Source organism: Mixophyes fleayi, chromosome 9, assembly GCF_038048845.1.
Source record: "Mixophyes fleayi isolate aMixFle1 chromosome 9, aMixFle1.hap1, whole genome shotgun sequence".
Lineage (NCBI taxonomy): Eukaryota > Metazoa > Chordata > Amphibia > Anura > Limnodynastidae > Mixophyes > Mixophyes fleayi.
Genome location: NC_134410.1, coordinates 110,811,460 through 110,824,561, shown reverse-complemented (window position 1 = coordinate 110,824,561; position 13,102 = coordinate 110,811,460). Strand labels below are relative to the sequence as shown.

At 41.7% G+C, this 13,102-nt stretch overlaps 1 protein-coding gene across 22 annotated transcripts in view; it reads left to right on the top strand.

The window, feature by feature from the left end:
- Positions 1-13,102, top strand: part of HUWE1 (HECT, UBA and WWE domain containing E3 ubiquitin protein ligase 1) — a 102,838-nt gene that overhangs the window by 40,837 nt on the left and 48,899 nt on the right. For 11 of the 22 annotated variants that reach the window (XM_075184903.1, XM_075184901.1, XM_075184902.1 and 8 more), the window contains exons 25-37: positions 378-554; positions 3,293-3,538; positions 3,746-3,879; positions 5,278-5,378; positions 5,650-5,835; positions 5,962-6,178; positions 6,368-6,490; positions 6,821-7,058; positions 7,217-7,450; positions 7,575-7,697; positions 8,183-8,317; positions 8,781-9,050; positions 9,154-9,306. In XM_075184903.1, the coding sequence (XP_075041004.1) occupies positions 378-554; positions 3,293-3,538; positions 3,746-3,879; positions 5,278-5,378; positions 5,650-5,835; positions 5,962-6,178; positions 6,368-6,490; positions 6,821-7,058; positions 7,217-7,450; positions 7,575-7,697; positions 8,183-8,317; positions 8,781-9,050; positions 9,154-9,306 (2,337 nt within the window). The remainder of the gene's footprint in view (positions 1-377; positions 555-3,292; positions 3,539-3,745; positions 3,880-5,277; positions 5,379-5,649; positions 5,836-5,961; positions 6,179-6,367; positions 6,491-6,820; positions 7,059-7,216; positions 7,451-7,574; positions 7,698-8,182; positions 8,318-8,780; positions 9,051-9,153; positions 9,307-13,102) is intronic. The other 11 variants (XM_075184916.1, XM_075184911.1, XM_075184915.1 and 8 more) reach the window with 5 other exon arrangements.

Here is a 13,102-nt window from a genome sequence, read left to right as displayed (position 1 = left end):
TAACTGTTGAACAGTTGCGGTGAGTGAAACAATAGTAATGCACCCAGTGCTTAAAGCTGCAGTACCACCTAGGAAAATATTTTGCTAATGTCCCCTTTACATTGCCATTTTACATGGCGCTCCCAGGCCTGGTCAGTAGTGCAGTTTTAATACCACGTTTAAAACGTACTTATAACCTTATCAAATACTTTTTATATTTACATGTTTTTTTTTTCTTTGTGTTAATTTTGGGTTGTCTTAAAAAGATGGTGTGCTTTTTATTTAGTCTACAGAAAATATTTCTCACACTTTATGAATGTTGGTTTTGCGCTAAACCTGGCACAATGTTTGGTTCGCCTACACTAAGTGTCTACTAAGTCGTCATTGCTCTTTTGCAGATGAAATTTGTGGAATCCATTCTGAGCAACAACACAACAGATGATCACTGCCAGGAGTTTGTGAGTCAAAAGGGTCTGCTACCTCTCGTCACTATCCTGGGCCTGCCTAACCTCCCAATTGACTTCCCTACCTCTGCTGCCTGCCAAGCTGTTGCTGGAGTGTGCAAGTCCATCTTGGTAAGTATTCACCTGGGGTTACAATGGGCCATGTCTTGTGCAAAACTGTTACGGTAAAACGTCTCGCTTAACACCAATAGAGTTTAGTTGTCTGAATGCCAGACAGTTCAAGTGAGAGATGCAGGAATTGAGCAGTGCCTTCTGAAAACCCATAACTGGCAATATACAAACTGAAACTAAGGGATATAAATTGCATGTGACGCAGAAACATTTAATTGAGGGAGAATTTTTAATGGAAATATTTTGGTGGGATTAATTTTTCTCTCCCCAACATATAATATAAAGGTATTTAATTTATGTCCTACCCAATTTTATGTCCAGCTGTACATATTAATTTCACAGTCACACCCAAGAGGTGTATACGGCTTCTCCCAGTACCTGACCTCTGACAACATCTCACTGCTTTCTGGAACAATTGTGTGTGTGACACACACACACACACACACACACACACACACACACACACACACACACGGCTTCTCCCAGTACCTGACCTCTGACAACCTCTCACTGCTTTCTGGAACAATTGTGTGTGTGACACACACACACACACACACACACACACACACACACACACACACGGCTTCTCCCAGTACCTGACCTCTGACAACCTCTCACTGCTTTCTGGAACAATTGTGTGTGTGACACACACACACACACACACACACACACACACACACACACACACACACACACACACACACACACACACACATTGGAACACTGTTTCTAACCTGGGAGCGTATTGCTAGATGTTTGTCTCCCCATTTCCCTGCACTGTTGTAGTGGTCTGATCCATCTTTATGTATGGTATTCTGGTTTTGATGTGGTGGATGGTGGTAGCTCAACTGTTTTCTGAAAATGCTACCGTCCCAGAGTTTAGCCCACAGACCAGCATTAGACCCCACTAAGAAGGGCAGAGTGTGGTTAAATGATATTTAAAAATATTAGGCATTTGGAAGCCTGTAATTAAACCACACTAATCTAATTTTATGAAAATAAGGATCAGTAATCTCTTGGCTTCTAGCGTTTTAAACTCCTCTTCAAAAATGCTAGGTTTATTCATATTTAGAATTGGTAGACATTACTTTATAAAAAGATTCTTTCACTTATTAACTAAGTTTAATTGGCTTTCATGATGCTCTCAAAAATTTGTTTAGTTCTATACAAGTGTTCATCACGTAGTTTATAGTACTCTAATGATTTCAACCCACTTTCAGTGGATTAAATATATCTTCGTTCTTGGTATCAGACTAGCTCTGTGGTGTTCTCTGTCTGCGTGATGGGTCCTTTGTGTGGTATGCTTGGCTAGCTGCACTGTACTTTGTGGGTGTTCACCTGTCTAGGACTGGATAGACTTGTATTTTGGCTGAAGTCATGCTAGCATGAAACCACTTAGTCCATTTAATCCAAATAGTGTTGTCTTCCTTGTGCTGGTTACTACTCTTCTCTATCCTCTCGGGCCTGGGTCATGATCCCTATAACTAGTCCTTCCTTTGTGTTTCCTTTATCTGTCACTATGTATGGCCTTTCTATTCTGACTGAAATTAGTACAAGCAATTATACTAATCCTTTGCATTTCTCTAACTTCTTTCTATGCTTGTAGTAACTTTCTAATTATTTGCATCTCTCTAATCGCTTCAAAATTACTTCATTTTGTTTTTCCTACCACAGTTTTCTTAATGGTATTTAACTGCCCTCTGTAAATTGTTCCATAAAACACTTTTTGCTACTCTTAATCTGCTCCTTATCCTTATTATCTCTAAATGTTGTTTTTGTCTTCCCTTTTCATCTGACCACTTCCATTTCCTTTCTGTTTCCATACTGGATAACCCCCCCCCCCCTCTTATTCTTTTCATCCCTCTCTTCAGTCCTCTTGTTGTTTTTCCTCACCTTCTTTCCACCTTTCATTAATATCTACAATTGTGCATTGTGCTTTGTTTACCCCCTTTTTTTGCTTCCATTTCTCCCATTATCTTCACCATTCACTACTTCTCCCTGTTCTTCCACTTGCTTATATATTTCTTTGTTTCTTTGCTATCCATTTCTTGTCTGTCCCTCTGCTGTCATCTCTGCCTCAGTAGCAGCTCTGACTTATCTTCAGTTTCCTGCTCTTCTGTCAGCCCAGCCTCTTGTCATTGGCTGAGAGTGGAGCTGTCATTGTCCTGTAGAGAGGCTATATACAGGCACTCATCTAACCCTGCTTTACTTCATATGAAAAGCCTTTGGTGGCAAATACTAGATCATAATTACATCCTCCAAGCCTTTAAAAAAACCCTCCTAACTTCAGGCCACTTCTCCCTGTTCCTTCTAAATCACACTGGCCACTGTGGGTTTTTTTTGTTTCGTTTTTTTTTAGCGCCTTCCATGTTTTGCTATACTCAGTTGAATTCTATTGATTACATGTTTTGTTAGTAATTTTATATATATTTTAATATGGATTTTTAGTATGACTTCCTTACTGTACCTCCAGGTTTGTTAATTTTTTTATTTTTAAGTTTATTAAAATTTTATCAAAAAAAAAAAAGTTGTGTCAATAACATCTGAGTTAACCTTTGTTAGTCAGAACAGAGGCTATATTGTCTTGTTTGTGGAGTTTTTTCCCCCCCCCTTTCCAAGTCTTTTATATCTGGATCTCGTAATTCTTTGCAGACAATCAAAAGGAAACAATACCCGGATGTGCCTAACTTTTTGTTTTGAGTGTTTTTTGTATAATGCCTTTTTTTTTTATTTTGTAGACTTTATCTCACGAGCCCAAAGTTCTCCAGGAAGGGCTCCTCCAGCTAGACTCTATTCTTTCCTCGTTGGATCCTCTACATCGACCCATTGAAGCACCTGGTGGATCTGTGCTGTTACGAGAATTGGCATGTGCGGGGAATGTTGCAGATGCCACTCTCTCTGCCCAGGCCACCCCATTGCTGCATGCGCTCACAGCGGCCCATGCCTACATAATGATGTTTGTCCACACATGCAGAGTGGGACAGGTAAGCAGATGGCTCTCTGTAAAAATGAAGATCAAAGAGGTTACAGTTCTTTTGTCTTGTTAATGAATTTAAAGTTTAGAATGTAATGTGCTGCTGTGAGCATTACTTGACTAGTACTAATCTATCTAACCTATAATCGAGTTTTCAACTTGTTACTTCCCTTGCTATATTTTAAAATTACTTTTTTCTTTTTTTGTTAACCTTCAGAGTGAGATCCGCGCCATCTCTGTGAACCAATGGGGATCTCAGTTGGGACTTAATGTTTTGAACAAGCTCAGTCAACTGTACTGTTCTCTGGTGTGGGAAAGCACCGTCTTACTCTCTCTCTGTACTCCTAATAGGTAAGAGTGATGAGCAATTGGGTTTTGTTTGATAGTGGGCTCGGGTGGGGGTTTCCGGTCGTGCCCTTGGCATAGGGATCCTTTCCTGGTGTTGGGCCCTGATGTAAGGGAAGGTGCCTTACTATCTGCATCACCTCCTGAGCAGGCTTCCCTCACTGAGGCAAACCTGCCAAGAGACGACCGCACAGCCAGCAGATCTTATTCTGTCCATCTGCAGGGGCGTAGTGTGAGAGGTGGGTGTAGTGTCTGAGTTCTTCCTCCTCCTGTCTTTGTGCACTGCACCTGCCCTCTCTTTCCTCATCATGTCATGTCTGATGAAGGGAGTATGTTCAAGGCTAAGCCTGGAGTGAGTTGTGACTGGATATGGTAGAGGAGTCTATAAGTTGTTAGTGGCACAGGAGAAATCGTGTAGGCAGGAGTGAGAGGTGGTTCTTTGAGATTAGGAGAGGCCCAGTTCAGTGGTAAATCTATAATGGCGTGAAGGAGAGTATTTGGAGACGCATGAAGGGTGTTGGTGCTGAGGGCTTTGTAGGTAATGGCTTAAATAGGATTCTGGAAGTAATGGGAGCCATATAGGATATGAAGAGTGATGCAGCAAGAGAAAGATCGGTCTTCCAGTGCATTTAGGATAGATTGAAACAGGGATAGATAGGTGAGCAGATTGCAAGATAGAAGGTTGCAGTAGAAGCGGCAGAAGATTATGGATAAGCATTTCAGTTGTCTCTGGTAAGATAAAGGGGTTCAAGCAATATTTTGAAGTTGGAGGTGACAAGAATGGGAGAGACCTGGCTGTAGGGAGTGAAGTAGATGGGTGCAGTAAAGGGAGACTCTGTGGTAGTGCGCTTGGGAGACTCGGGTGCGAAATTGGGTTATAGTTGACAAGTGAGGTATTTGAGGGGATGTGGTGACTCTGGGAGGAGGGAAGATAACCCCATCAAAAGGTTCTACATGTCCAAAACCGTTTAAGACATCCATATGCAGAGTGTGTCACACGAGAAAGCATAAGGGGCGGAGAGGTTGACTTGTGCTGTACCAGAGAGTAACCGATAATGTTGACACTGGTAGAGGCCCAGGAGGAGGAGTAGGGAGAGTGACCCTTTGGTCACGAAGTCATGTGCCGAAGATGATATATATTTTGAGAGGATTATCATACCTTAATAAGACTGGAGAGCTCTTGGAGGAAACAAAGGATTGCAGGAAAGAGAAAACCATAAATGACAACGGCACTGCATGGAGATTTATGCAAGCAGACTAGCACCATCATAGAAATGAAAGGCCTATAAAAATATTTTAAAAAAAATTCATCCCTTAATATTTAAATTGGACAACTATAAAGAGCTTTTTACTGTAGAGTTTGGTATCCTTTTTAAATTACTTTGGTGTTTTTTGTTACTACAGCTTGCCCTCTGGGTGTGAGTTTGGTCAAGCAGACATGCAGAAACTTGCTCCCAAAGAGGAGAAGACTGTGAGTACGTTACCCCAAGGAGCAAAGAGAGCAGGTACGGTTTTCAGTGCACATGTTTGAAGTATGGTATAAACACCATACATGCTCATACTTTGCATGGATTATTCATATGTCTGGTTTTAGGAAGTACCTATGTGTTTAAAATTTGTGTTATTAGTCAAGAGATAATTATTTGCTGGCGCTTATGTTTTCATGCAACAACAACTTTTTCAGGTATAGGAGAATTACAGGTGAAGTTTGTGTTATGTGGTTGTCTTATCTTAGATTTGTGAGGTTTTTTTTTCTTTCCCCAATCCCCGTTACAGATGGTGAAGTTGAAAGCACATCTGCCAGCGATGAAACTACTGGTCTGCTAGAAGGTATTGGGTTGGATGGAGACACCCTGGCCCCCATGGAAACTGATGAACCAAGCACTTCTGACCCAAAGGGTAAACCGAAGATCACCCCAGCCATGGCTGCCCGAATCAAACAGATTAAGCCGCTCCTGTCAGGTGAGCAAGAGTGATATGCAGTTTAAGGTCAATGCATGTTTAGCCATTTCCAACCTATGTTCTCTGGAAGCATAGGGCATTCTTTGCATTACGTTTCCTCACCCATTAATGTTCTATCTCTTGCAGCTTCCTCAAGGCTAGGTAGGGCTTTAGCTGAGCTCTTTGGACTCCTGGTTAAACTGTGTGTAGGGTCTCCTGTCCGACAAAGGAGAAGTCACCATGCAGCTAGCACCACCACAGCCCCTACACCAGCTGCTCGATCAACTGCTTCTGCTCTGACGAAACTACTTACCAAAGGTCTTTCCTGGCAACCTCCTCCTTACACCCCTACACCGAGGTTCAGGTCCGTAAGGGTCGTGTTGTATTTGTGAATAAAATTTACCATTATTGCATGTTTTGAAGCACGTGTGGCTTTTTGTTTCTTTTCCAGTTCACCTTCTACCATATAATTTCAGGTCTTTACAAGAGTTTTTCTCGCGCAATTTTAACACTTCTCCATCTGTCATTATTTTAAATACTGTTATTCTTTTAGGTTAACATTCTTTATCTGCTCTGTTGGCTTCACGTCTCCCATGTTGTTTGATGAGCGAAAATATCCATATCACCTGATGCTACAGAAATTTTTGTGTTCTGGTGGGCACAATGCGCTCTTTGAGTAAGTAAGCAGTTTCTGCTATTCTCAAACTTTTAGAATAGATATAAAGTGCATAAGGGGATTGATTGGAGATAAGAAATACGAAATTTGGAGCAGATAAAATAATCATTTACTTTTTTCCTGTTTTAAATAGCTGTAGTTGCCTGTCCATTGTTTGACAAAATACTTGTCTGGCAGCTAAGTCTACCTTGCTCTGTTGGCTCATTCGAACAGGCACATGCTACTTAAGTTAGGAAACAATTTGTTGGTATAACAACTAATTAGCTGTCAACAATCTGTTTTTTTCACAGTTTTGAGTTGGACTTCTGATCATTTTGTGTCATTTTACAGAACTTTTAACTGGGCCCTTTCCATGGGTGGAAGAGTGCCCGTTTCTGAGGGGTTGGAACACACTGAACTACCAGATGGTACTGGGGAGTTTTTAGATGCCTGGCTCATGCTGGTGGAAAAGATGGTGAACCCTACAACTGTTCTGGAATCTCCACATTCTCTACCTCCCACCAAGCTACCTGGAGGACAGAACTTCCCTCAGTTTAGCTCCTTGCGCTTTCTCGTGGTCACACAGAAGGTATGATGCTCTTCTATTTATTGTATTTACAGATTTGTAAGATATAACTGGAGAGTTGCTGGTAAAACTTGCAAGGGTTTAGATGTAACATGAATTCACCGTGGAGTATACATTGCTTGTTTCTGAGCTTTTGCTCACCTTTCATTTGCTTATTAAAGGCAGCCTTCACATGTATAAAGAACTTGTGGAATCGGAAGCCACTGAAGGTGTACGGAGGCCGAATGGCAGAGTCCATGCTTGCTATCCTGTGTCACATCCTTCGGGGTGAGCCAGTGATTCGGGAGCGTTTGAGTAAAGAGAGAGAAGGCAGCCGTGAAGAAGAAGGTGGTCAGCCAGACGAGAGTGGTGCAAGACGGGAGCCTCAAGTGAACCAGCAACAACTTCAGCAGGTGGGAGTGTGACTTCGGTTTAGAGAGGTCATTTTCTGTTAAATAAAGCACACACATTAACTCTCCTTCTAAGCTTTGGTGTTCGCTGCTAGTTTGCTTTCCTAACCTATTTGTCTTAACCCTATAGCTGATGGATATGGGTTTCACACGGGAGCATGCAATGGAAGCTCTTCTCAACACAAGCACCATGGAGCAAGCTACCGAATATCTTCTCACCCACCCCCCTCCTCTTATTGGTGGAGTTGTGCGGGTAAGTGGGGCTCACTGAAGCCACCTTTTAATCTTCTCTTCTTTTTTTTTTTTTTCTCTGCTTTTCATCAGATTCAGCTTTAGTTCTGCTTTCCTTTTGTACCCTCATCACATTCCATCCTTCCCTCTCCTTCATTCCAGCCCCTTTCTACCGCAGGCTTCTCCGTGCCACTCTGCTCATACAGGGCAGATCTTTAAGCATACGCATGTGACAGAGTAGTATCATTAGTCAGGTGAGAGGGGTAAACCAACATAACTGCTTCCTAACATCTTGAACTCATGATAAAACACTATTGGGGTTGGTATTGTAGTTAGACAGATGAGCTGTTCCCTACCCTGTCACAACAAAATGGGTTCCCCAGACCAATCTACTGCAGCGCCCTTCTCACCTTTTTGCTCCAATATTCCCAAACCCCATTGGACACTTGATGTCTTTCCTATGCCTGTGCATCCTTACTCTCATGCCCTGACCTCCCCATTCTGCAGAGCAGCCCAGCTGACGGGGTATCTGTTGTTGCTCTGCAGGACTTGAGTATGTCAGAGGAAGATCAGATGCTGAGAGCCATTGCCATGTCGTTGGGACAAGATATCCCTATGGAACAGAGGGCAGAGCTGCCCGAGGTACAGTACAAGATCAGTGTTGGGATAAAGGGGTCAGACAAGGGAGCCTTTCAAGAAAAATTCAAACACATACAAGGTTTAAAGGGCACTGGCTCTTGTGCCTGCGTTAGAAAAGGTTGAGCTTTTCCTTCTCCCATCTCCTGACCCAACGTTCCCTTCCCCTTTTTCTCCCATCCACTGTATTCCCAACTCTTCCCCCTCCACACATTGTGACAAGACCCTCTTTCACCTCTGGTGATACATCACAACGGGGTAGTGGTTTGTCACCGGTATAAAGCTTTGATGTTCATGCTTTGCATATGTGAATCCAGGTAGATGAAAACTACTGCCTTTGACATATGATGGGAATTTAGAAATTGCAAATCTAATCGAGTCAGGACATTACACTTTGTAGCTTGGGAATGGGCATTTATGTGGCTTTGACTGGACATTCCTCACACTATCTCCTATGTTACCTCTCTAGGAAACTGCTCGCCGAAAAGAGGAGGAGGAGCGCAAGGCACGGGAAAAACAGGAGGAGGAGGAGGCCAAATGTCTGGAGAAGTTTCAAGATGCAGAACCTCTGGAGCAGGATGAGCTCCATGGCTTCACAGACACCATGCTTCCTGGCTGCTTTCATCTGCTGGATGAGCTACCTGATACAGTTTACCGCGTCTGTGACCTTATTATGACGGCTATAAAGCGAAATGGAGCAGATTATCGGGACCTGATTCTCAAGCAAGTGGTTAACCAGGTGAGGACAAATTAAAACCATGTCCTTTATGGAAAGTACGTTTTGTTGTTTGTTGTTGTCGGGAGCAACTTTCATGACGCGCCACCATGTTTATTTCATCTAGGTATGGGAAGCAGCCGATGTTCTAATTAAGGCCGCGCTTCCTCTGACCACCAACGACACTAAAACTGTGTCCGAGTGGATTAGCCAGATGGCAACACTTCCTCAAGCATCCAATCTGGCCACGCGAATCCTTTTACTGACTCTGCTTTTCGAGGTAAGTGTGACTTTTTTTTTTTTTTTTTTTTTTTCTTTTCTTGTGTTTTGAATACAAATTTTGATTTTATTGTTTTTAAATATATGCCTTATAACTTAAATGGGAGCATTCAGGCAATTTGGTTTACTATTGCTGTGCTCACACTTCATTGCAGATCTTTGTGTTTTTACGGACACGCTGATTTTGTTTGAACTATGTGCTAAAAATTGGTAATTGTTCAAATTTGGATGCTATTGAGTAATTAAATAGTAAATTTATAAAGCAAAGTTGGGGGGAAAAAATTAAGTTAGTTTTTCTGGTTATTCTAAGCATGGGTTTAACCCTTTCACTGTGAATGAAGTAGAATTGTCCATGTCCAAAATTCTGCCCGGACCCCTGACGCAGTAATTGTTAATAAACAAGACTAATTTTTTTCAATTTCTTGTACCAGTTAGTCTCTGCTTTTGTAACGAAGTGCAGTTTTTTTGTGAGAAATTTATTTCATGACATTTGACTTGATGTAGCACATGACTATATACAGGTTTGGGATCTATTATCCTGCATGCTTGATATTTTGTTGGTTTTTCGAAGTAGTGGTTTGTTTTTTTGTTTTCCCATATCTAAGACATGCAATTATTAAAAAGAAAACAATTCAACAAAACAGCCCTCCCCCAATCCTTTTGATTACTAAGGTACAATGACACAATACAATGTAATAAGGTTGGTATTGTTTAATCCCAAAGTTATTTTTCTGAGGAGAGATGGAGAAAGATCACACCCCTGCAGGGATAGCAGCTGGCTGTGTGTATTGAGCCCAATACCACATCATAAGCTTGTCAGTCCTAGCTCAGATCAGAGTCACATGTAAGGACAGCAGTGTCCTCTTCCACTGTAGAGTTTTGGATACCATCTGCAGTACAGGGCCTTAATAGAAAGGCCTCGACTTTCGTTAAATTTACCCTATAGCTTTGTGGCCCGGCCACAAGTTGATGCAAAGACGCAGGTTGAGAGTGCCTCTGCAGAGACCTTATAAGAAGACAGGGCCTCCTTGTTTCAAGAGCATGGGTCCCTTGATTCCATGAGCTGCCCTAGAGACAGTTGGTCTCTCCACTACTAAATTACAAGATGCCTGCAACATTTTGTAACAAAGGAAACTTTAGAAGCTTTCCTGTAACTGCATTTTACTAATTGGCCATGTTGCAAATCAATGCACTTTCACAAATCTGCTCTGTTCAAAGGAAAAGAGCTGTAACTATGTGAATGTTTTCATATGGGATACCAAGTAGGATAGAATGAATTTAGCGGTTTATTGGTTTGGTAACACTATATGAAAGAAGCAGTGGGCAATAACATGGTTAAGGTCACTCTGTAATTTTTATGTAGCCTCCTCTGCATTCGTGCTAGATGCGTGGGTAGGATCAACCCGTTAGAAGCCAGGCTCTGGAGAAAGCTTTCCCACAGAAACCCTGCTCCTTCCTTTTGTACTTTTTTATTTTTCCTCTAATGGCCTCCTTAGTTGATTAAAGTTATTCATATGTAGCGTAATGTATAGATGTGAATTTATCTGGTAACACGTGTATTTGAAGGCTTTAAATATGTGATTACCACTTCACTTTGAGTATGGTTTTAAAGTCTTGCCCATTATTTACTTGTCTAATTATCTGCAGTGTATTTAAGTTTGTTACACTTTGTAAATGGGTTGAGCTTGGTTTTCCCTTGTACAAACCACAAAAATGTGAATTACTTTAAATGCGCTTCTTTGTCCTCTAACCAGAACGAGGTTCATGCCATGTTCTTGGAACTGCACCTCCCAACTAATACCTTCCACTTTAGAACCACCTTATTAATTAATGCTACTTACATGGTTGCATGCGCCATTTTTGCTTGGTTTTTCTCATTCGTAAAAATGCCAATGGAAAGTATAAAATGCATTTACCAGAGTGTTTAGTGGAAAAATATCGAATTGGACTTTCCCATATATGTTGTCATGCTTGTTAGACCGTGACCATTTCCTTTTGCTAAAGGGAAAATGTGACCTTTTTCAATTCTTGTCAGCTGTCATCTCTGAGAGCAATTTACACAGCAGCACTGAGTTAAAGCTGTATGCACTGAATATTCAGAGCTTGACACTGACTGACAGAATCAAGTTTATAGACAACTGTTTCAGCCTAGCAGGCTTATTCGTGAAGAGTGTGAAGCTCTATAGAGTTGACCTCACTGAATAAGCAAATTAATTAGGGAGACAAGGTAAATGGCAGTCTTCAGTGTGACAGCTTCTGGAGTGCTTATTTGCATCTTCTGTGCATTGATAAAAAAATCCAAATAGTCTAAAAAGACCATCTAAAATTTCTAGATATTTACAGCTGGAATCTTAAAGCCAAATTTAGAACTAAATAGTGATTTTATTTGAGTTATCTTTACCTGAATTGCAGAAATGTGAAGGCAGATTTTAAAGAATGAAACTTTTATATGAAGGATGTATGTAAAATGTCCAATCTTACCATTGCATATGACCACATCTCGGTGAAATGTAAAGTGAGATTGAGAATTTTCCACCCACCTCTGTTACAGGGCTCTGAAGCCATATAACACCATTTTAGGACATGGTCCGAAGTAGGTCTCCTACAGCAGTGTTGATCCAATCTAGTTTAGCTGAGGGTAAGGTCCAAGCCCTTTATGAGCCCTGTTTCAATGGAGGCTTCTCTCAGCTAATCAAAAGCATCCTGGATATGGTCCACTATAGTCGCCCAATACACTCCAGATTTGTCAAACTGCAGACACTCCGTCAATTGCTTGGGCCATCCCTTCACTGGCTAATTGACCCAAGACAAAGCTAAGGTAGTTAGTGTCTAAGGGGAGGTCAGTGCTGCCGTATAAACTGACTTAAGGTTGACTTCTGTCATCTTATCCATGCTAATCCTAAAGGTGCCAAACCGGAAATGGAGGTGGAATTAGAGGTGAGCTATGGGAGCATCTACCAAAAAGCAAAGATTCCCATCTCACTATCTTTGCTAGGGAGAGAATAGCAAAGGGTCTTCAACTTGCGGCAACCAGAACCTACACCCAATTCTCTACTGTCCTTAATGCGAGCGGTTCAGCAAACCCTGAATATTATGTTCTCTACCGCCTGTGTTCTGTTGGAGTTCTGATCCGGACACGTGGAAGCCACCTTCCTTTTGTGAGAACACCTTAGAATTTAAACCCTCCAAAGGCAGATTTTGTCATCCTCTAGGCTGTCTGTTCAAGTTAATCTACTGGTGATGCAGCAGCAGAGCCTTAAGACCCCTTACCTCACATAACTGGGGCTTCATGGACAGGGAGGGCCCCACCTGACCTAGTAGTGAACTTCCTCAACTTGCTCCAGGCCTCCCCAGCCATGGCAGCTGGATGCCAATCAAAATAAATTAACTTTAAAATAAAGTTTAAATTAAAACTAACGCCCAGCTCTGTTGGGCACTAATAAAACAAACAAAAAAAAAAGCAAAACCTGAAGTTCCTTGCGGGTTTCTGCCATATATTGGGGGGAGGAGCTTGAGGTTTTGGAGGCAATCTTAAAAGTGCCCAAGCTCCAACCACTCTACTAACCCACCGTATCTAGTTTCCACCATAGGATGAGAGCAGTATATTGTTTAAATTGATGTTCGTGATGATTAGGGTGTAGTGCAGGCGAGATAGGGCTACTTTCTTAAAGTGCCACACACCTATCTCCTCCCCCTTCTTCCTGTTTAGTTTTAAGTGCCCCAGTATGTCTGATATTTGGGGCTGTTTACAGCCCCTCTTTATTTTTTATTTTATTTAACTTAATTCAAACTTGCTG